Here is a 24,165-nt window from a genome sequence, read left to right as displayed (position 1 = left end):
GCACATCTAGAGCAATACATCCTAAACAAATGAAAACTATGTCTATTATTCTCAATAAACTTTTACTGAGCACCTGCTATGAATGTGAGCAGTCTTATCTAATTCCTTATGTTTCTCATGAGCAAAAAGCAGGTAGATTATGGTCTTAATACTTTCTCCCTCTCATAATTAACAAGAAGGGGCCACAACCTGAATCAAAAGTTTCATTCATTCATTTTTTTATTAACCCATTCACTCAACCTTTATTGAGGTTCTACCATATGTCAGACACTGGTAATGACTCTGGGAATATAGAATTGAGTGACTGAAACAAAGTCCCTGCTCTCATGGAGCTTCCAATCTAGATGGTGCACAGGAAGTTTTTTAAAGTCACACAGACAGTATAACTACAAACTATGATAAGTGCCCTAATGGAAAAGTGCAAGGATCTACAAGCACATGAAAGAGAGATAGCATAATATAAAGATACAAGAACAAAGGAAGACACAGAGTTTGTATAACTGGAAAGAAAAGAAAGGAATGCCATGGGACTTGGAAGAGGGTCAGGTTATAAATCTGAATAATCCCTTAGAACTTTAAAACTACCAAAAATGCAGATCCTCCATGTCATCTCTCTGTTTGGCCATCCTTTTCTCCGCTCAGTACAGTCCCAAAGCTACATGTTCTAGGATAGACAAAAATCTGTTTTGTTTGTTTCATGAATAAGTAATTGGTTGTCAGGATTACCGTGCAGCTGTTCTTTCAGCCTGGCCCTTGGCAGTTCCCCTGGGGAAGAAAGCAGATGTGGCTAGTGTCACTGCTGCCTGGGGCAATGTGCAGACATAAGGGGTGTTCTTATGAGCATCTCTGTGAAGCAGATGCCCAGTATACTCCCAGATGAACAAACATCAAAGCTCTCAATTTACAAGAAAGTTCAAAAACAAAAATGTTACTTTCACACATAATATTTGGCCCATGCAAGAGGTAAAGTAATTGAGTCATATAAATCATGTTTAAAAATCATATTCTAGATCTAAAATGTTAGAATCAAAAACAGAAGAGATCACCTACTTAAAATTCTTTCCATATATAAAGAATTTGCAGTAGGTAAAAATTTGCAATCCCAAATAAAAATAAAATAGAAGTTTAAGAGAATAAATGTGTTCCTAAATATTGTGAGTTGGTTAAAAAAAACAACAACCTTGTTCCTAACAGTCTTCATGCATATGAATTAAAGCATCGCAACATGAACAGAGGCTTCTCTCTGGCTATTTGTTTCATAAGACACATTTGGAAGATGAGGGTATCCCCACCAGCTTTCCATGATATCAAAAGCAGGTAAACTCTCTCATGTCAGTGACCTCCCTTCTGCGCTGCCTTTTCAAGTACCACAAAATTCCATCTACCTGTCTGTCTCACTTACTCAGGTGTCCACAGTCTTCTACTATTGACCCTGGGGTCTCCTGCAAATTCATCCCATTCCTCACCTGGAATCTTTAAAATCGAATTTATAATTTGTTCTGATGTATCGCCATTGTGTGACTATAAGCTTTCTATCCCTCTCATTTTCTATCTGGGAAAGATGGTCTATCATTTCTTCTGGACTATTGAAAGTGGGTGAAAGTGAAAGTGGCTCAATCGTGTCTGACTCTTTGCAACCCCATAGACTATGCAATCCATGGAATTCTCTAGGCCAGAATACTGGACTGGATAGCCTTTCCCTTCTCCAGGGGATCTTCCCAACCCAGGGATTGAACCTAGGTCTCCCACATTGCAGGTGGATTCTTTACCAACTGAGCTACTTAACTGTAATCCATAAAAACCTCCGTATTTTCTCAAGATCCCCTAGAAAATCAGTTCTCTCCAACCCTGTTCTAGACCCACCAGAATCACCATATTGATTTCAGCCTAGCATTCCAGGCTGCTGAAACAAGTTTTAACCTTGCTTCTCTTCATGATCATATTAGTGGTGGTATTTGTCCCAAAGATGTGTCCCCTGACTTAGATGCACAATATAACATAATAGTTTCTCCATTCTAGTTCCAGCATCTGGGAGACAAATCTCACCTCAACCATGTACTAACTTCAGACATATCATTCTCTAAACCTCAACTGAGATAACAATAGTATCTTCCTCAAAATGCTGTTGAATTACATGAGAGAGTTCTCAAAAAGTTTTACATAGGGTATAGCACATAATATTCATTCATGATGTCAACCGTTGTTTTTATTTTGAAATGTACACGTTCTCTGGTCTCAATAAAGTTGTCCCAGCAAATGATGTATATGAAAGAACAAAAGCCAGAGCCCTCAAGGTCAGTACTTTTCAAACGGTAGGTTAGTAAGCCTAGAAATCAATTTAGGAGGTCATAATCTGAATATTCTTAATTAGCATAGAATGTTCTTTAAAATGAATGGAATAGACTATATTAAAGTGCATTTCATATTGTAAGCATTAAATGATGTTTTTTCAAATATTATAGGTATGTTTGTGCATATGCATACTGAGATACAATGTAAAATGCATTTCTTATTGTGTGTCATGGTTTAAAAAAAAAAAAGTTTTGAAAGACATTGCTGTAGGCTGATCCAGAGCTCCCAAACATACTCTGGTAATGAGATACAATTTAAGAGAGACATTACTGCCCTCTGCTGGAACTCTTTATTTCTCATGGGGAAGAACTACCGTAAAATGGCAGAGGCCTTCCTTCTCCTAGACCACGACCTCATCCATCCTACCAGTACCTTGTTTGGAAGCTTGCCTGCGAGGAATGCACCCCTTGAGCTATCCTGACTCCCTGGGCCCTGAGTCCAAGGCAGCACTAGAAGTGGGAGCCAGAGTTCTCACCTTTAACATAATTTTAAAAATACAGCGTCCCTCCCTACCACCTGCCTCCCACAGTCTCTCCCAGAAATTAAACTGAGCAGCACCATAACTGAGTTATCCTAGGTCTCACCTCTGCCCTGTCACACATCACAGCCCGGCAGAGCCTTCCCAGCCCCTAAGCAGGGGCATGTCTCTTCTTCTCTGGGCAGATGACCAGATGACCCCTCAGAGGAAGGTGAACCAACTGCATGTTCTCAGAGCTGGGACTGCCAGCAGCCTCCAACCTCTAATGCCCCTGAATTCTAAAGTAACTCACTAGGGTTGGAAGACCAGAGGGGCACAGACTTGGAAAGATATGCTGTCCCACCCCAGAGGTAAGCCTGCACCAAGAGGTAAAGACCACAAGAGAAGAGCACCCCTAATACACACCCTTGTCTTAAGATGTTAAAGCCCAGAAAACCAGATACACTTACCAAGAATCTATTTAGTCTTGCTTCAGTATGAGAGCTACTATTAATTGAGGGCTCATACCTAGTCATCCACACTTGAAGTCTGAAGTAAAACCTGAAGCAGAGTTAAAACTGAGGCTGAAGTATGTAGAGTAACTTGTCCAGTCACTCAGCCAGCTTAAGACCCAGACCCCCTTGAGTGCAGGACCAGCTTTCCCAGCCACTGCACTAAGTCTGGCTGCACTTCCGAACTTCAGAGCTTACACCAAAAAAAGAAAAAACTGACTGAATTACAGAGTGGCAAATAAAACCCAGTATGAAAAAGAGTTTAATCTTAACTTTAAAATAAATAATGACTGGGTCATAATCGGCATTTTTTAAGAACAAACTATCAATTTGCTTTAAAAATAGCCTCATTTGTTTTAAGTCTTGGATCAGACTTCTTTCTTCCTCAGGTAAAGGCCTGTCCACAAAGACAGACGTGCCTCAGCCATTTCCTCATCTATAAAATAAAGAATGTAAATAAGTGTATCAGTTCATCTAGTGCCTACACTATGTGCCAGGCATTGAGAGTGCTCGGTAGTTTTACGTGCTGTCTTATATAATTCTTACAACTTTGGGCTCAGAGAAATTAATTTGCTGAAGGTCATACAGATAGTAAGAGACAGATTCTAACCCAAGTATCCCTGACTTCCTTGCCCCCAACTAAGAACTCAGTGAGTGCAGGGTTTATCCCCTTGAATTATTGCTTCCTCCCATCTCCTCATCCACATATCTCAATGGCAGCAACTATCAAAAGGAAAGGAAGTCAAGATCATGAAAAACAAGGAAAGAATGAGAAATTATCACAGATCAGAGATGACTAGGGAAACATGACAACTTAAATGAAATGTGATATCCTGGATCCTGGATCACAAAAAGGACTTAAGGGGGGGAAACTGGTGAAATCCAAATAAAAGCTGGAGTGCGTTGTTGCAATATCCAGCTAATGGGTTTCCTGCTTTCCCTCCTGCTGCCCTGTAATCCATTCTCATGATGCTTCCAGATTCATCTTTCCAAAGCACAAATCTGAGCATGCTCTCTCTCCTGCTTAGAACTTTTTTTGTGGCTCACCCTCACCTCAGGGTCTGTCTCCAGCTCCTATCTCCAAAGTCTTCTCTTACTTCCCCTCCTTACCTCCCTGACTTTGCTCCAGCTTTGCTCAACTCACTGCTGTTCTCAGAAAACAAGCCCTCTCCACCCTCTGGACCTTTCTTGTCACTTGCCCTGTTGGTCAACTGCCCAGGCATCACCTAGAATTAAACAGAAATCTCTCTCTTTCTCAGGATTCAGTTTAGATGTCACTTCCTCTGGGGACCACTCCCTGATGCCCTCACTCCTATGCAAGGTTAAGTCCTTTCCCCGGAGTTCTCATTGCACCCAGTAGTTAGCTCCCATCACAGTGCTTTCTATCCTGGATCATATATATATATATATATATCTGCCCCTTCCCTCTTATACAACTGAAATGGGAAGCATGCACTCAGGCATGGCATTAAATAGCATTGACTCCCATTGTGAGGAGGTCAGCTGTTCGCACTGCTTGCTGTTTTCCTGATTGCAAGGAGAACTGTGTTAGCTGGTCTTCAACACTCCCTGCCAATTGTTAATCTCTTTATTTTCAAATAATGCTAGATCAAGCCTAGGCTAGGCACTCGCCATAAGCAACAGGATCTAACTTGAATTTGGTACACTGTTTTCACCATGTTTATTTTTATTTATAAAAATCTGTTTATAGAAAGCAATACAGAAGTTTCTGTTCTGCACAGACCAGTCATCCTTTATAAAATTAATTTACATGAGTAAAGAAGTAAGTCAATTTAGGAAAAAACTGGTAAGGGGGTTTTCAGGTGGCACATATGGTGGTAAATGCACGTGTGCATATACATGAGCACATATGAACACAAACATGCACATATGCACATGTGCATTTAACTGTGAAAATAGCCCTGAAGTAATCATTTGTGTAGCTAAGTCCTTGGATCCAGGGTACTGCTCTTTGCCACAACTACCTATGTGGCAGGGAAAAAATTACTTTTCTGTTTTTCAGTTTGTGTATGTGTGTGCTCAGTGGTCTCCAACTCTTTGCGACCCCCATGGACTATAGCCTACCAGGCTCCTCTGTTCATAGAATCTTCCAGGCAAGAATACTGAAGTGGGTTGCCATTTCCTACTTCAGGGGATCTTTCTGACCTAGGAATCAAACCTACATCTTTTGTGTCTCCTGCATTGGCAGGTGGATTCTTTACCATTGCGACACCTGGGAAGAAGAGAAAAAAAACTGGGCCATAAAAATATAGGAGTTCATCTCCCAGATTCATCTCTCTTCCTGCTAATATGGCATAGAAATAACATTGCTGAAAAGGAACCTGAAGCAGGTCATACTTTTTCTATTAGAGATCAGAGATTCAAAGTGTATAGAGGTTAAGTGACATGCCCAAGGTCACATCGCAATTTAATGTCAAATTCAAGACCAAAATCCAAGTCTCCCCAACCCCCAGTGAACTGTTTCCCTTTTCATTTCTGAAACCCTGCACCCCTAGTTCTTTCCCCAGATAAACTTGTGAAAAGAATTATGTTTTATTTACAAAGTATAAGCAAACACAGACAGATATAATATAAAGACATCTTAAAATGATGGCAAAGTAAATAAGAAAAGAATAAAGGCAATATTAGATTTCAAAGCATTAGTATGATTGAATAGGGAAGTAATGTACCTGAAAGCTGAGAAAATATGTTATGGGTTTTCCACAATGTTGTAATTCCCTCCTTGTTCTTTATTTAGATTAGATGCAAGGAACCAGAGCCAGGATCCAGGCATGTCGCTAAGTTTTGGGGGAGGATTAGGATAAAGCAGGTAATTGATTCATCTTTAGCTACTACCTAGGAATAATAAAACCTGCATAAAAAGAAACCAGACCCAAACACCACTTTACTCATTGTCTATGGATCATGAAAAAGTGCATGAACATGATTCCAGGGGTAATAGTTCATCAATATTTCTTTAAATGGAATTTTCAGACACTTTTAAAGACCATCTTAGCAGAGTAATTTGCATACACAGCGTAGCCACTGCAATGAAACAGTGCAATGTTTCTTTTCATCTAAGAAAAATAGCCTTATCCTTGTCTTTGGAAATGTGCCAGACATTTTTATAATTGACCTGGTTAAAGGCAAATTTAACAGATTTACAGGTGTGCCAAAGTACACAGAATCACAAAGAAATGGAAAGATATCCCATGCTCTTGGATTGGAAGAATTAATATTGTTAAATGGCCATACTATCCAAAGCAACCTACAGATTTCGTGAGATTCTTATCAAATTACCCATGACATTTTTCACAGAACTAGAACAAATAATCCTAAAATTTATATGGAACCATAAAAGACTCAGAATTGCCAAAGCTATCCTGGGGAAAAAGAAAAAAAGCAGGAGGCATAACCCTCACAGTCTTCAGACAATATTTCAAAGCTACAGTAATTGAAACAGTGACATTGGCACAAAAACAGACATATGGATCAATGGAACAGAATAGAGAGCCCAGAGATAAAACCACACACCCACGGTCAATTAATCTTTGACAAAGGAGGCAAGAATATACGGTAGAAAAAATACAGTTTCTTCAGTAAGTGGTGCTGGGAAAGTTGGACAGCCTCACAGAAATGAATGAAGTCACATTGACACACAAAAAGAAACTCAAAATGACTCACACCACACACAAAAATAAACTCAAAATGACTTACAGACTTAAATGTAAGACATGATACCATAAAACTCCTAGAAGAAAATACAGGCAAAACATTCTCTGACATAAATCGTACCAGTGTTTTCTCAGGTCCATCTCCCAAAGAAATAAAAACAAATATAAACAAATGGAACCTAATCAAATTGACAAGCTTCCGTACAGCAAAGGAAACCATAAATAAAACAAAAAGACAACCTACAGACTGGGAGAAAATATTTGCAAATGCTGTGACTGACAAGAGCTTAATTTCCAAAATATACAAACAGCTCATACAACTCAACAACATAAAAAACAAACAACCCAAGTGAAAAATGGGCAGAAAATCTAAATAGACATTTCTCCAAAGAAGACAGACAGATGACCAACAGGCACATGAAAATATGCCCATCATTGCTAATTATGAGAGAAATGCAAATACAATGAGGTACCACCTCATATCAGTCAGAATGGCCATCATTAAAATGTCAACAAAAACAAATAGTGGATAGGGTGTGGAGAAAAGGGAACCCTTCTACACTATTGGTAGGAATGTAAGTTGGTGCAGCCACCATGGAAAACAGTATGGAGGTTCCTCAAAAAACTAAAAATAGAGTTGCCATATGATTCAGCAATCCTACTCTTGAGCATATATCCAGACAAAATCACAAGTCAAAAAGATAAATGCACCCATACATACATAGCAGCACTATTCACAGTAGCCAAAACTAGGAAACAAATGTCCAGCAACAGATGAATGGAAAAGAAGATGTGGTACATATATACAATAGAATACTATTCAGCCATAAAAAAAACACAAATGAAATAATACCATTTGCAGCAACATGGATGGACCTGGAGATGATCATTCTTATTATACTAGGTGAAGTAAATCATACTTATCATACTAGGTGAAGTAAGTCAGAAAGACAAATACCATATGATATCACTTATTGAATCTAATATATAACAGAAATGAACCTATCTAGGAAACAAAAACAGACTCACAGACATAGAGAACAGACTTGGGTTTACCAAGAGGTAGAGGGTCAGAAAGGGATGGGTTGAGAATTTGGGGTTAGGAGATGCAAACCATTATATATAGAATGAATAAACAGCAAGGTCCCACTGTGCAGCACAGGGAACAGCACAGTATGTTCAATATCCTGTGATAAATCATAATGGAAAGGAATTTTTTAAAGAATATATATTTGTGTGTGTACATATAACTGAATCACTTTCCTGTACAGCAAAAATTAACACAACATTGTAAATCAACTATAATTCAATTTTTAAAAGTATGCAGAATCAGAAAAGTCTAACCAAATTTCTCAGTGAAGTGTAAAATGGATAGCTATAATGCTCTTCACCCAAATATATGTGTGTGTGGTGAGGGGGTGGTGTTGTTGCTGTTTAGTCACTAAGTCGTGTCTGATTCTTTTGCAACCCCACGGACTGTATCCCACCAGGCTTCTCTGTCCATGGGATTTCCTTGGCAAGAATACTAGAGTGGGTTGCCATTTTCTTCTCCAGGGGATCTTCCCAACCCAGGGACTGAACTCATGTCTCATGCATTGCAGGCAGATTCTTTTACCATTGAGCCACCTGAGAAGCCCATGTGTGTAGGTATTTATGTGTATATATATGTATGTATTTATGTATACAAATATGTATATTTGTACCAATTGAAAAATACTTGGCCAAACAGAAACTCATATGAGCAGAGACCGCAGATGATAAGCTCAATGTGAGCCAATGATAAGATGTAGCTGTTGGGGAGAAGAAAAATCTTAATGCAATGTTAAAATACAATATTAAACCACATTAAGTACAGTAATGGGATTCCCTGGTGGCTCAGATAGTAAAGAGTCTGCCTGCAATGCGTGAGACCCAAGTTAGACCCCTGGGTCAGGAAGATCCCCTGGAGAAGGAAATGGCAACCCATTCCAGTATTCTTGCCTGGAAAATCCCATGGACGGGGGTGGGGAGGCAGCTACAACCCATGGGGTTGCAAAGAGTTGGACACAACTGAAGAAGCAGGGGAAGTACAGTAATGACCCTCAGTACTCTCTACCCACCAGCTAATACCAGTTATAAGAACCACACTATCAAAGGGACAGGAGTTGGCATCTGGCCAGAGTAATAGGTCAGTGGGGAAAAGGGGAAAAGGAGAGGGTCTGTAACCTGAGACAAGTGGGGAATGGTTCATGGCTTGGATCCCAGAGATCCCCAGAGAAGCAAGTCTTCTTCAACTACAAGATTCGTAACCATTCTGGAATGCATGTGCCTCCCAGCAATGTTGTTGAAAGGCTTCTGCATGGGAGGTTAGACTCAACTTCAACATCCCTCCCTTGGGGACTTTATGGTTTGTGCTGGGGGCAAAACCACATCCATCTTACATGGTAGTGGACTAGGTCACTTCATTTCCTTCCTGAAGAAGAATACTCTAGAGTAGAGAGCATTTTAACAACCAATCAAGCTCCTAAGAGAAAATAAGATGTACCAGTATGTGCACAATATTCCTGATTAGAAGATGCAGTGCTGACTCAACTCACCACCTCTATCCTACCCTTCCACACCACCAATCATCCGGTTGCCCCAAGAAGCTAGAAAGAAAGGGCAGAGCATCTTACAGTAGATCTAAGCTGTCTGTGATCAGATGGTGAGACCTGTAGCTAGACCTTGTATGTTTCCACATTTCAGAACAACAGTGAACCACCAGCATCTGGGGTATTTCAGATGCTCATTAAAAATCCATGTTCCTGGGGTATCTCCCAGACCTACTGAATCAAAATTATTGGGGTAAGGACCAGAAAGTTCATTTTCTGCAAGTTTCTCAGGTAACTCCTTTTCACATTCTCTGAGAACCATGGTTCCAGAGCACTGCTTCTCATGCTTTAGTGTGCATTAGAATCACCTGGAAAACAGGGTAAAGCCAGGGCTCCTTGGCCCCAGAGACTGTGCTTCAGATGTCTTAGGTAGAGCCCTGATATTCACATTTCATACAATCTCATGGGTGAAGCTGATGTTGCTGGTCCAGTCAGTGGGCCATACTTGGAGTTCACTGCCTTAGAAAATTCCTGATTCTGTCATCAAAGAACTCAGATACTGCGGTAGCCCCAAATGACTCCCCACCTTCTGGAATCCACATCCTTGGTAAATCCTTCCCTTTTGTGTGGGCTGGACCTAGTGATTCACATATATTTTGAATAAAATTCACATATATTTTGAATAAAATATGCAAAACTAGTTGGATGCTACCTCTGAGACTAGTTATGCCAAGACAGTGACTACCCACTCTCACCCTTGCTCTTATTCTTCTCACATGCTCACTGATGAAGAGGCTGCCATGCTATGAACTGCCTGATGGCAAGGCCCACAAGGCAAGAACCTGTGGGCAGCCTCTGGCCAACAGCAAGCAAGGCACTAACTCCTACTAATAGCAATGTGAGTGAGTTTGGAAACATATCCTTCCCTAGATGAGCCTGAGAAGACTATAGGTATGGCTGATGCCTTGATGGAAGACCTGTGAGCTACTCTGAGCCAGAGGACCCAGAGAAGTCAAGCTTGGATTCCTGCCTTCTCACAGAAGCTGTGAAATAATCAATGATCCAAGTCACTAGATGTGTTATGCAATGATAGATAATAGAGATGCTTTGTACATGAGCAACCCTGGAATCGATATGACCCCTTGGTATTTAACCCATCCTTCAAGTCTCTCATCTCATCTTCCTTATTATTAAGGAGACAAATGTGTGAATAAACATAAATGAGCAATGTTTAATAATACACACTATTTACACGTGATTTACGTCATAATGTTCTTAGTGCTCAATTTTTAAGCCATGACCCTGGGGAGGCTTCCCCTGGGTTTTAGGGAGGTTGTGGGGGGGCAGAGCTTCAGGGCAGGATGGGGATGGTGCATCCACATCAGACCTCACCCTCTGTGCACTCCACCTGGCCATTCTGAGGCTGTGTCTTTTGCACTAAGAGCATGGTGAATTCTCACCCGCCAGTCCTTGTGACAGGAGGAGTAGCACCTCCATTGGCTGAAGAAAGAGAAGAAAGAAATGACTAGTTTCACTACTGGCAAGGGGAGGGGTCTTTCCCTGAGAAAAGTCAGTAAAGGGAACAAAGTCCGATCTGCTTGCCTTCTCTCCAATGCAGTGCCTGACTTCTTCACTGAGGGAAGGGGACAGCTTTTCTACAGGCAAAAGTTCTCATTTTCTCTAGAACTGTGTGTCAGAAAAGTACATTTCAGGAGCTGCACGTGTGGAAGGGCCACAGTCTACTGGAAAGGCCCTAGATACAAAGCCAGGACCCTAATCCCTGCTCCACCATCCATTCCTTGTGTGACTGAGTTCAGCCCATTCCCTCTGGACTGTGCTCTTCCCATTCTGAGATGAGATGATGGGCCAGGACATGGCTTGAACTCCCCAGATCAGTGTCTAAGAGGCTAAGAAGAGAGGTAGCTTCTGACCATGGCAACTGTTTGGAGATGGGACAGCTGTCCTCAGAGGGCCAGGCCCCCACCACTCAGCCAGCGTGCCCTCTCTGAGGAGCGCCCAGAAGGACAGCTATGCCACAGGGGGCTCTGGCAGATGTTGTCCAGCCTGGTCCTAATGATGTCCTGCAGCTCCTCGTCACCAAGCAGGACTGCTGCTGCCAGGGCCAGCCAGAAGTACTCGGTGGCATCGTGCGCATCCTAACCCCCAGCATGAGGGCAGAAAAGAGACAGCATTAGCAGACATTTCCAGGAGAGGCTTGGAGGCAATGCTGGGAAATCTAAGAAAACTAGCTTTTGCCTGTTTGACATCCTTTCCCACCCCTTTCTCCTGGTTCCTTGGGGGAGTTCCCTCACCAAGTTCATGGCAGTTCTGTGGCATTGCTAACCTCGGTGGCCCTCCTCCCCAGGCACAGGGATGGCGCCTTACCCAGACACAGACAATCATGAAGCAGCATCACCCTGGGCTCAGAACTTTAGGTATATGAATATGACTCAAGCTGACTTGTCCCAAGTCACTCCCTGGGAACTTTCAAGTGTGACCTAAGAGAGAAAATGGTCCCTCACCCTTTTAGATGGGGGCTTGAAGCTGCCAATAATAGAAGGAAAAAAGGCCAAGTTATAGAGAGAAGTAGAAACATTCTACGGAGAAGGCAATGGCACCCCACTCCAGTACTCTTGCCTGGAAAAATCCCACGGACAGAGGAGCCTGGTAGGCTGCAGTCCATGGGGTCGCTAAGAGTTGGACACAACTGAGCGACTTCACTTTGACCTTTCACTTTCATGCATTGGAGGAGGAAATGGCAACCCACTCCAGTGTTCTTGCCTGGAGAATCCCATGGACAGAGGAGCCTGGTGGGCTGCCGTCTATGGTGTCGCACAGAGTTGGACACGACTGAAGCGACTTAGCAGCAGCAGCAGAAACATTCTAAGCCAAGAAGTACAGAGAGAGGTCCCCACCTCTCTCTTAGATCCATGATGGCATCTGACTACCAGCTTCCAGAACTACCTGAAATTAAACTTATACCTGAACCTCCCAGTTCCTTGAGCCAATAAATCTCCTTATTTGCTTAAGCTAGTTTGAGTTGAGGTCTTTCCCTTGCAATGCCTAGAGTCCTTGGTTGATGGAATCAAATCATACACATTTTGTCCCACTTCCTGGGAGCTGTGGATCAAAGGCAAGATCACTGAGGGGACTCCTTCACTACCCTATAGTTGCTCCCTACATGGTTGGGATGCAGAACATATGGTTCTTCCAGTGAGACTCAAAAAGATATGTCTGGTTCTCATTAACCCTCATAAGTCAATAATAAATTCAGACCAGAAACACTCTGGCAAATAAGAAAAAGACAGCAGAGCTGCCCTAAGGGTCTGCAAACAGAAGCCACTGTTTCTGTGTGAAGAGAGTAAGGGTTGTGCTGAAGCAGACAGAGACATCTGGTAAGGGAAGCCAGTGCCTAGGGACAAAGTTCAAGGGCCAGAATGCAACTGAGAATTATAGACCACACACACAGTTCTATTAATAGAAGTCACTGGAAAAATAAGAAGTTCTGGATTCAACTCCAGCAGAGCAAATAGGAGATCAGGGCTAAGATCTTCTCAGGACCTAGGCATGCTTACACTCTAAGACCCTGCATGTTACTATCTCAAACATGCCAACATGTACCTAGATTTCATCTAAAATATCATTTATAAAACCTCATAAGAAGTGAGTTTCAACTGACTAGTTCATCTAAAACATTTTTTAGACATACAGTTAGGAATTAATTTTAATTTTGAAGCTTATAGTTCTTTTGTTTGGGGGTCTCGTGTATTGTTTAGGTCTTATATATTTTCACAGGCCCTGGAGGAGCTCACAGGCACTAGAACATGTGCCCATAGTATCTGATAAATGAAATGGGCCCAGAAATCCCAGCGGGGCAAAGAAAGAGAGGAACATGTCTCCTCAGCAGAGATGGGAGCCTCTTTGAGGTCTCCAAGGGGGGCTAAGTGAAGACTGTCATTGTGTTCCCAGAGGAGCCACTCCCCACCCTATGAGACAACACTCCCCAATTTACCTCTCTCTACTTTACCCTGAAGGCTCAGGGTCAGGGAAGAATATAACTGGACAGCAGCTCTCAGACAGCCTCACAAGCCTGGTTCTTACCTTCAGCTGATAGAAGGTGAGTCGGCCCAGACGATAATACACCTTGGCATAGTATAAGGCCTCCTTGGGGCTCTGCAGGCAGGGTGGACAGAGGGACAGAGTCTTCAGGTAGCAGTCCTCAGCCATCTCATACATGTGCAGGGAATAGTACACAGTGGCCAGACGGTGGAAGGCCACCAGCTCCTGCCGCTGATCTCCTAGAAATTGGAAGACTGAGAGAGATATCCTACAGCCAACACCTTGCATCATGAGTTCACTCATTCATTCTGTACAGTTTAGAGACCCTTTCACTTTTAACTCATGCTTTAGAATCTTGGGGTCTAATGGGTCTATGACTGGTTTTGTCTTTGGTGGATTTACTGTTTCAATAACTAACTCTTTTAGCACAAAACAGACTTTTAAAGAGAACAAAGGCTTCCAATTGTATTTTTTGGAATATTTACAAGGTGGCTGTTTGATGCAATCTAAAAACATCACTTTTAAGCTTCAAAGAGCCAAAAGCCAAAGCTAAAAGAGAAAAATCCAACTGTCTGAAATGGAAATATCCAGTCATGCGGAATAGCATGAAAGGGTGAATATATCCTCCTTTCAGCTTCCATCCAAGGAAGGATAAGAATGCTCCAGAGGGAGCTGCCTGGGCCCTCAAGGCCTTCCTAAGACCAGTAGACAGTTGCACAAATAAGGTTTTCTGCAGTAAAGGAAGAGTTAGGAAAAGAAAAGAGAGCTCTGAAGTGCAATTAAACACAATAAAGTTCAGTACCATCCACATCTCATGCCCTTGAGAATGCCCAGAAGTCCCTTCTAGAATCATCACAGAAGACTCCATTTGCCCTTACATCTAATCAAGCATCCTTTAATAAAACCTGCTTTTCCTCAAGCATCAATATTTGAGATGAGTTTATCTTTTTATATTCTGCATTTTTTTTTCTATTTTAGTGACTTACATTGCTTCTCATTAGCTTCTGTTGTAAATGCAAGCTATTTCAGCTACTGAGTGAGTTAGGTTAATGGGAATCTGACTTTCATTTACATTTCAATACCATAGGAAAATACGCACTTGACTAATAATCAACTAATTAAAAAGTTAAGGCAGAGTGCTTTTGTAATAGGCCATTAGTGCATAGGATAGGATAGGATAAAATACCATATGTGCATAGGATAAAATACCATTTACCCTGGACTCAGAATAATACCAACGATACTAACTATAAGAGTGTGCACAAGTAACACTTATCAAGGACCTATATACCAAGCACTGTGCTGTGGGTTTCAGATGGATTATCACTGGTCTTCAGAACAACTGTATGCTGTGGGTGTCATTTTTAATCCTGATTTGCCAATGACAAACTTGAGGCTTCAGTTCAGTTCAGTTCAGTTCAGTCACTCAGTTGTGTCCGACTCTTTGCGACCCCATGAATCGCAGCACGCCAGGCCTCCCTGTCCATCACCAACTCCCGGAGTTTACCCAGACTCACGTCCATCGAGTCAGTGATGCCATCCAGCCATCTCATCCTCTGTCGTCCCCTTCTCCTCCTGCCCTCAATCCCTCCCAGCATCAGAGTCTTTTCCAATGAGTCAACTCTTTGCATGAGGTGGCCAAAGTACTTGAGGCTTATAGATATTAAATTAAGCAACTTGCTTACCTGGGGGCTCCTTGACACTTTGACCTAAAGTTTGAACCTATGGAGTCTGACTCCATGGGTATGCTCTTACAACTTTGTTGTCCCTCAGGGAGTGTCAGCCCCTCCCATCCAGTACCCCCAGACAATTAGGACCACCTACCTACGACTGTGCTGAGTCTGGCTGCCAAGGTGGCAAATTCCAAAGCCTTCTCATAGCCTTCCAGGCTGATCTGCAGCTCTGTCAGCTTGTTGAAAATCCGGAGCTCGGTTCTCACTGCCTTCATCCTCCTTGCTAAGGGAACAGCCCCAGTCTGAGAACAGAGGCACAAGGAAACAGTCTAGCTGAGAATCATCAACACATACCATATTCTAGAACGTTATATAATATCTTACTGCCAGGGACTGAGGGATGGCAGTGACTGAAGCCCAGGGGGAGATGGCACTTCCCATGCATGGCTTTTCTCAACTCTCTTCTGATCCTTGCTCTTGGTTGCTCTGCCCAGACCTCAGAGGTGGAGGAACTAGAGGTCATCAGGCTACCCTGAAACTGAGAGCAGGAAAGAGAAGACAACTTTCTTCAAAGCCACATGGGAAGTTACTCACCTTCCAGTTATGCACTCCCTTAGCACCCACAGTGCTAATCTACGAAGCACATACAAGGAGTATGTGCACAGTGCCTGAGAGTCCCCAGGAAATAGTCATTTCTATTATTTTTATTATGAATGTTGGGCAGGTCACTTCATCTCTCTGAGCCTCAGTTTTGTCATCTATAAAATGTGTATGACCATGAGAACCTCAAAAGTCAGAGACGTGTCTTTCATTCACTCCTACCACAGTGCCTGGCACATATTGCCTGCTTGATGAATGTTTGATGACTGAATAAACAAAGCAAATGAGTAAGTATTGGAATAAGTGAAATTTTAGGATCAAGTAAGATAACAAGTTTCCCAAACTTCAGTCTGTAATGAACAATTATGATTTTTTACATATCTACTTAACATATGGACATTTATTTAATTACTATTATTTCTCATATTAACTGTCTTTTTTTTTCTTGCTTCATTCTTTGCAATAATATCTAAAATCATGCGTTTGATGAACTGGTATTATATATATTTAATTTTTAAAATATATTTTAATACATAATAAAACATAGTAAAGAAAAAGTGTTCATCCATAGACCAATCATCTCCCACCATGCCATGTACATAGAAACATTCTGGTCGACAAAGACATGTGCTACAAACTGTATAGTACCATGCACCTAAAAGTTGTAATTATTATGGTATGTTCTCTCAGGAAGAATACTTTATTTATCAACCCCAAGAGTGACAGAGTTTATCAGCTCCTTCTTTGAGAGCCTGCTGGACTTCTTTGAGAGCCTGCTGGACTTAAGAGAGGGAGAGCCTGCAGGCACTGAATGAAGAAGGGAAGACAAAGAAATACCATCAAGAGAGGGGAATGGGGCCCCAGGCCAAAGCCCAAGTGAATCTGCCTACATTTGTGCCACAGCCTGGCTGGGGATACTGCTGACTATGCAGCCCATGACTCACTCGGTAATACTCCACCGCACGATGCCTGTGGCGAGTCCCGTTGAAGAACACATCACCCGCTTCCTCATAGAGCTTGAGAGCCAAGGAGGGCTCCTCTGACTTCAGGGCTTTCTGGATGGCTGCCTGGGTGGAAAAGAGACTGCTGTCAAAGGTGGACAGAAGCACTTCTGAATGTCCACAGGACTGGCAAGAAAGACATCCTGACCATCTAGCTTAACCCTCTGTTAAAGTCCCCTGAACCTTAAATTGTCTTCCATACTCATAAGGCTGGTAAGAAGCCTTCAGGATTCCCTAGTTCTGCATTTCCCCTTTGAGGACATGGAGATGAGACCATTTGATGAGATGATAAGTTTACTTTGACAGCCCTAGAAATGGTTTTCAGCAGCACAAACATCTTGTAATAGTTGAATATTTATTTTAATGTGTTTTAGAGAAAAAAGATTAATAATACATCAATAGATAGCTAGAGGGAAACTTGTATAACACAGGGAGCTCAGCTCAGTGTTCTGTGACAACCTAGATGGGTGGGATGGGGGAAGTGGTTGGAGGAAGGCTCAAGAGGAAGGGAACTATATGTATTATAGCTGATTCACATTGTTGTACAGCAGAAACCAACACAATATTGTACAGCAATTATCCTCCAATTAAAAATTTTAAAAATTAAAAAAATAATACATCATAATCTCTGATTTTAGATAGCACTGTTTAATGTAAAAAGTTAAGTTGATTTGAAGTTGAGTCAAAGAAAAATAAATAAATAAATAATGGTATAGAGGTACTGGCTATGGCAAAACTATAAACCTGATGTATAAATGATGAAGTTTGGAAAAAGTGAGTTCATCCAACACAGTTTCCAAATGGAGAAACAGGCTCAGAATAAGGAGTTTTCAAGTTTACATCAATAGTTGTGGCAAACAGATGCTAGTGTCTTTGATTCCATTACCCTTCTCCTGGCCCCTATGATCTCTTTATCTCAAACCAGCTATTTAATTTTGCACCTAAACAAAATGTGATGAAGACATAGAAGAGAAGAATGTACCACACCTGCAGCACAACTACAGCATCTCAAAGATCCTTAGGTAGAGAATGGTTTACCTCAATGGGAATGACTGCAGAACATCAAGTCAGGTGGTAGTCTAGGCTTAGGGGTACCTGGGACCAATTCTGGTCTGTAAATTACAGGGCCAAGGTCCCTCAGTTATTTTTATTGCATATACAGATACACAAAGATAGAGGCAGTGAGATGAAATCCTGGAGTCAGGAGTTCTGCCACCAAGCAATGAACAACCCCAATAGCCCCCTCTGGGCCTTTGTCTCCTAGAGAGAGAAAGACAAGACCAAATTATCTGTTCTCTGATAATTCTTCCACCTCTAAAATCCCAAGGCAGAATAGAGTCTCTGAAAGAAAAAACTTTAAGTCCTACTGCTGGAGAGAAGTTTTAACCACTTACTAGCTGTATCACTTTAGGCAAGTTACCCAGCCTCACTGAGTATTGTCTGTAAAGTGTAAATTTCAATAGAAACTCCTGCAGCATTTATAATGAGGATGAAACAACATCATGCATGTGAAGTGTTTAACAAAGTCTCTCATGCAAAGTAAGCCTTCAAACAATGTTATACAATCATTATTAAGACTCAGTGGAAGCAAATTTGTGTGAGTATAAGTAACAGAGTAAGGGAGTTGGGTTAAGGGGAAGAAAATGGCAAATGGGAAGGAAGTGAAGACTAACAGGCATATTTTTGATAGAGTACATCTTCTTATATACCATCATAATGTCAGTATTGTGCAGATAGTGATAATGATGATGATGAAATACCACTTATTAAGCATTTACTAAGTCCCATGTACTTAGTAAATATTTATGTACATGTGTTTACTATGCAAATAGTATAGTTAATGTTATAGTTAATGTTACTATGCAAATGTTATACTTAATATTTACTAAAGACAGATCCCCTCATGAAGAAACTGAGGCCCAGAGAGCTCAGATAGGTCACACAGTTCATAATCAATGGCCCTGTGATTTGATTCCAGGTCCATCTTTCTTTAAAGCAGAAGTACTTAATCTACACTATGATATACTACAGATGTTAAAGGTGTGCAAAAAAAAATAAGAAAATAATAATGTTAATACACTGCAAATATCAACCTTCCTTACCTCCCTGAAGTCAAGCTGTGTGTTGAGCTTTAGAAAGATGGATAATTCTGCCAAGACAGATGAGCAAGTCTCCCATCATGTTCTTTGAGAGCTCACACATGCATACAGAACTCAGGGACTGGCCCACAGCTGCTTGTATTTAGCCTTCCAGACTGCCCTGGTTTCCATCTTGAGTCCAGGGAGCAGCCCAGAGTTGACTGTCCCTCTAAGAGTTTGACAAGAACATCACCTCTCCCTAGTTCCAGCTCACCACTTTGGAGGGTACAGCTGCCCCCACTCCCATGGTCCAGGCCAGCAGATAAGCTCTGCTGGAGACCTACCTGCAGGTACAGCTCCACCAGTTCATCTTCTTGCATGAGGTAGTGGAGTCGCCCAGCTCCAAGCCAGGCCTCAGCAGCCTTGTCTCTCTCCCCCAGGTCAATGAAGATACGCAGGCTCTCCTTGATGCAGGTGAGGGACCTCCTGAGGGACCTGGGGATGAACATGGACCCATAAGGTATGAGGGCTCAAAGAGACCTAGAGTCATTCAGCACAGGAGGACACTGAAGCTCTAGTGGGGGAACATTATTTCAGATCACACAGGGAGATCTGCCTAAACCAGCTATGATCTGCTGCTGCTGCTGCTGCTAAGTTGCTTCAGTTGTGTCCAAATCTGTGCGACCCCATAGATGGCAGCCCACCAGGCTCCCCCGTCCCTGGGATTCTCCAGGCAAGAATAGTGGAGTGGGTTGTCATTTCCTTCTCCAATGCATGAAAGTGAAAAGTGAAAGTGAAGTCGCTTAGTCGTGTCCGACTCTTAGCGACCCCATGGACTGTAGCCCACCAGGCTCCTCCATCCATGGGATTTTCCAGGCAAGAGTACTGGAGTGGGGTGCCATTGCCTTCTCCGAGCTATGATCTGGATCTGCCTAAACCAGCTGTGATCTGGATCTATCTAAACCAGCTGTGATCTCGCTCCAAACCAGCTGTGATCTGGATCTGCCTAAACTAACTGTGAGATCTTGAGAAAGTACAGAATCTCTCTGTGCCTTGATTTCCCCATCTGCAAAATGGGAATATAACTGTACCTGCCTCAGAGGATGCTTATGAGAATTAAATGAGATAGAGTGTTTCCAACAGTGCCTACCATAGAGTAGGCACTTGATAAATGTTTAAATGTTAGTTATCATTTCTATGATTACTAGCTCATGATCCAACCATCTTTCCATGACACTATAACATTTTTCATAAGAATCTAACACAGTGGATGACAAATGCATACTTATTGAGTAAATGCACAAAAGAATGACCATAGTGGTAACTGTAAATCATTAAAAAGATTTTGAAGTTTGTATAATAAGAAAAACCAAAGAAGGAGGAAAGTTTTGGTGTTTAACAGACTACTCTTCAGTTATTTGGAAATTGCTCATGTAGAAAATTCTTCCCCTCACGTCAGGGATTAATGAAGAAATGAGGCGTAGGTAATACAGTGTTGTACAGGTTCAGAATTCCAGAGCAAGAAGGAACACTGGGTATCACCAACTTCAGCAGTAATTAGAATCATCTAGAAACTCTTTAAACATGCATCCACAGGCAAAGTCATCACCTCAATATGTTGACATACCATGCTAGCCTGGTACACTCTAGCTCAGGCAGCAGCATTTTGTCAAAGCTCCTTATCAGCTACTATTGTGACTCTATTGTGCAACTTGGGTTGAGACTCTCTCCTTATTTCATAGGGAAAACAGGCCCAGAGATGGGAAGTGACTTGCACAAGACTGCACACCACACTGGGGAACAATCAAAGGCCAGAACTCCATTCTCCTGAGTCTCAGCCCAGGACTCATCCCACAATACCCATAGTTCTTCATAGTGTGAATCATGACTCACCTGTACCAACATTACCTGGGGAGCTTATTAAAAACAGACTCCCAGAGATCTCTCAGACTGACTGAATCAGAATCATCACAATAGCAAGCCAGGAATCTGAATTTCTAAGACACACCCAGATTATACTACTGTGCACTGAAGTTTGGGAAACACCAAACCATGCAAATCCTTCTAGGAACACTGACCATTACCAACTAAGTCTGTAAATAGTTAGGAGGTCCTTATCAAACATTGGGCTTCCCTGGTGGCTGAGAGGTTAAAGCGTCTGCCTGCAATGCGGGAGACCAGGGTTCGATCCCTGGATCAGGAAGATCCCCTGGAGAAGGAAATGGCAACCCACTCCAGTATTCTTGCCTGGAGAATCCCATGGACGGAGGAGTCTGGTAGGCTACAGTCCATGGGGTCACAAAGAGTCGGACACGACTGAGCAACTTCACTTTCACTTATCAAACATGGTTCCATCTCATGATAGGCAACCCAGGCCCCAGGCCCCCTTGTTCACAGTGATGGAAATAAGCATTGTTTGTGACTAATAAGGCCCTGATTCATCTTGACAACAAGGTGGCTATTAGCCTTCAGAGAAACTGCCAGACATTTGGCCCTTGTAAGTCCTGAGAAGAAAGAACTCTCGTTCTCTGCTGCCCTGCTTCTGATATAATATTTACTGACATCAAGGATGGGCAGTGGCCACTCTCTGTCAAGAATCAGAATGTCAGATTTGCTGCTGAGACCGTGCTGTGAGCTGAGAAGCTGTACGCAATGCTGAGGTGGTCACCAACCTCCCTGGCCTGGTAACCACAGACCTCCTTCACTATAGGAAGCCCTGACCTTTTCTCGCCCACTCTGTACCCCTTAAATGCCAAACAGGGATAACAGGTCTACAGGCCTGGCCTCCACTTCTCCCCCTAGTCCCACTGTAACAATTAATGAAGACAGGACCCATACGTCTCATCCTGGGAGATTCTTGCTGCTGCTGCTGCTAAGTTGCTTCAGTCGTGTCTGACTCTGTGCGACCCCATAGATGGCAGCCCACCAGGCTCCTCCATCCCTAGGATTCTCCAGGCAAGAACACTGGAGTGGGTTGCCATTTCCTTCTCCAATGTATGAAAGTGAAAAGTGAAAGTGAAGTCACTCAGTCGTGTCAGACTGGTAGCGACCCCATGGGCTGCAGCCCACCAGGCTCCTCCATCCATGGGATTTTCCAGGCAAGAGTACTGGAGTGGGGTGCCATTGCCTTCTCCAGGAGATTCTTGGGATATGGTTATTTTCTCCAAACCCCCAGGGAGCAAGATGTGGGTTATCACAGAGAAATAAACTCACAAGGAGGCATTTTGATCTTAGAATTTTTCTCTCTGAGCTCACTATGACTGTGAAAGAGAGGAGGTCAGCGTTCCTCAAAAATACTCCAAGGGGGAAGGCAGGACTTAGAGAGACCCAGATGCTCACATAACTCTATCAACACTCTATGTGCATGGATTTTCTAAAGACCACTGCTTCCACCAAGACTTATACCTGATTCATGACTCCAGTATAAGACAAGCACCTTATGGTCTAAAGTTGGGAAGTGGTCTCCAGCTTCCTTGGTTCTTTCCTACCATCACTCACCACCTCATGTATTTACATCTACCAGTGGCTATGCTATATCACCCACAAGACGAGTCACTAGCTTGGCCTGGAATGTCCCAGCATGCCAATGCTTCCAGTTAACACCTGCAGGTTCTAAGTGTGGCTCAGCTCCCAAATCAAATAAGTAAGGAGAACAGCTGGTGGAAGACTATGAAATCAGTCTTGATCCCAAGTCTCATGAATTCCTAGCCAGCTATACCCAGGCCCTGCCACAGTATCTCCTCTCCTCTTAAACCCCCAGTTTTCTCTTTTTCTCATTTTTTTCTGCCCCTAAAATTCAATCTCTGAGGCTGAATCCTTGTTTCTTCCTTCCTGTGTGGATATCAGCCATGAGTCTGTGGTGAGGTGATGTCAGTATACCTGCCTTCCCAGACTTCCTCCTACCAACCCCTGCTGGGGTTTTCCAGATTCCTGCCCTTCCTGGATGAATGTTGGACCTCTGGCCAGAGCCCAGCCTCCACTAATTGGTCTCATCCAATTTCCATAATAAGAACTGCCACTCACCAGGGGCTGACCCTGGGCCAGGTGTTGGGATACAAATTTTCAGTACACATCCTTTTATTTAATCCTCAAGAAATCCCCAGCCATGAAAGTTCTTAGCTCATTTTGCAAATAAAGAAACCCAGGGGTCTTTTAAAAAACTTGTCCATATTTGCATTCCTCATTTCTAAAGCTTTATGTGTAGCTTTCTGCTGTTTTGTCTTTAATAACAGCAATGACGGTAATTGTTACTTATGATTTATTGAGACCTTAGCATGCACTAGGGGCTTGACACGCATAATTTCATTTAATCATCACAACAGCACTAAGAGAACAGTATTATTATCATATCCATTTGCAAATGGGAAAAATAAGGCTTTGAAGGGTAAGCAATAAAGACCAGGTAATAAACTGTTTAAACGAGGATCTAACCCTGAGAATCAAATTCCAGAGCCCCCCCACAGACCCTCAAACAGTGCTCAATTTCTGGCTCAGAAATCAACTGTGGAAAGGCTTTTGTTTCTTTTGCCACTTTAACAACTTCAAAATTTTGAAGGACATAAGCAACCTCAAACCTTGAACAAAGTGCCCCCATTGGAAAAAGATGGATGGTGATGTACATCCTAGGCTTGTGATAAAAGAAGAACATGTCAGCAAGTGCAATTCTTTCCTTGTTTATGATTCCAAAAATGTTAGGGATTAGTCATATTAGCTATACTGAAAACCAAACATTGAAACATTTTTTTCAGTTCCACAGGAGTAAGATGCACAAGAATAAGAATAAAAGCCATGAAAAATGACTTCTAGGCATCTAGGGATTATATTATTTGCAAAGAATCATTACTTTGCAAAGGCCTGTTGCATGCAAGGCATTTCTTTCTACACATCCTTTGTGTCTCTTAGCACCATTTATGTGATACTTGCAATTAGTATGTGTATAATACCTACTTCCTGAACTAGATGATAAGCATTGTCAGCTCAGGGACTGGGCTGACATTTGTCAGCTTTTAACATAGAGTCTGGGCCATAGTACATGTCCAGCAAGTATTAGTCGAAGTGATCCAATAGAGCCATAAAGTTCTCAAGGAACCCACCTGGTTCAGCTCTACAGCTGAGTCTATAGACAGTCTAAAGTCTATATTGTGTCACCTTGAGACAGAAAACAAGACCCCTAATGACCTTTCTCATTG

At 42.3% G+C, this 24,165-nt stretch overlaps 1 protein-coding gene across 5 annotated transcripts in view; it reads right to left on the bottom strand.

Moving 5' to 3' along the window:
- Positions 1–24,165, bottom strand: part of SH3TC2 (SH3 domain and tetratricopeptide repeats 2) — a 68,688-nt gene that overhangs the window by 2,933 nt on the left and 41,590 nt on the right. For 2 of the 5 annotated variants that reach the window (XM_044947498.2, XM_044947501.2), the window contains 5 exons: positions 19,321–19,471; positions 16,842–16,964; positions 15,449–15,599; positions 13,667–13,878; positions 10,771–11,721 (listed from right to left, as the gene is read on the bottom strand). In XM_044947498.2, coding sequence (XP_044803433.2) covers positions 11,530–11,721; positions 13,667–13,878; positions 15,449–15,599; positions 16,842–16,964; positions 19,321–19,471 — 829 coding nt within the window. In that variant the 3' untranslated portion in view covers positions 10,771–11,529. Of the gene's footprint in view, positions 1–10,770; positions 11,722–13,666; positions 13,879–15,448; positions 15,600–15,633; positions 15,836–16,841; positions 16,965–19,320; positions 19,472–24,165 lie in introns of those variants that run through there. The other 3 variants (XM_006052694.4, XM_044947499.2, XM_044947500.2) reach the window with 3 other exon arrangements.

The sequence above is a fragment of the Bubalus bubalis genome, chromosome 9 (assembly GCF_019923935.1).
Source record: "Bubalus bubalis isolate 160015118507 breed Murrah chromosome 9, NDDB_SH_1, whole genome shotgun sequence".
NCBI classification, from domain to species: Eukaryota; Metazoa; Chordata; class Mammalia; order Artiodactyla; family Bovidae; genus Bubalus; species Bubalus bubalis.
Note: the sequence above shows the minus strand (reverse complement) of the source record. Positions and strands in the feature narration are given on the sequence as shown.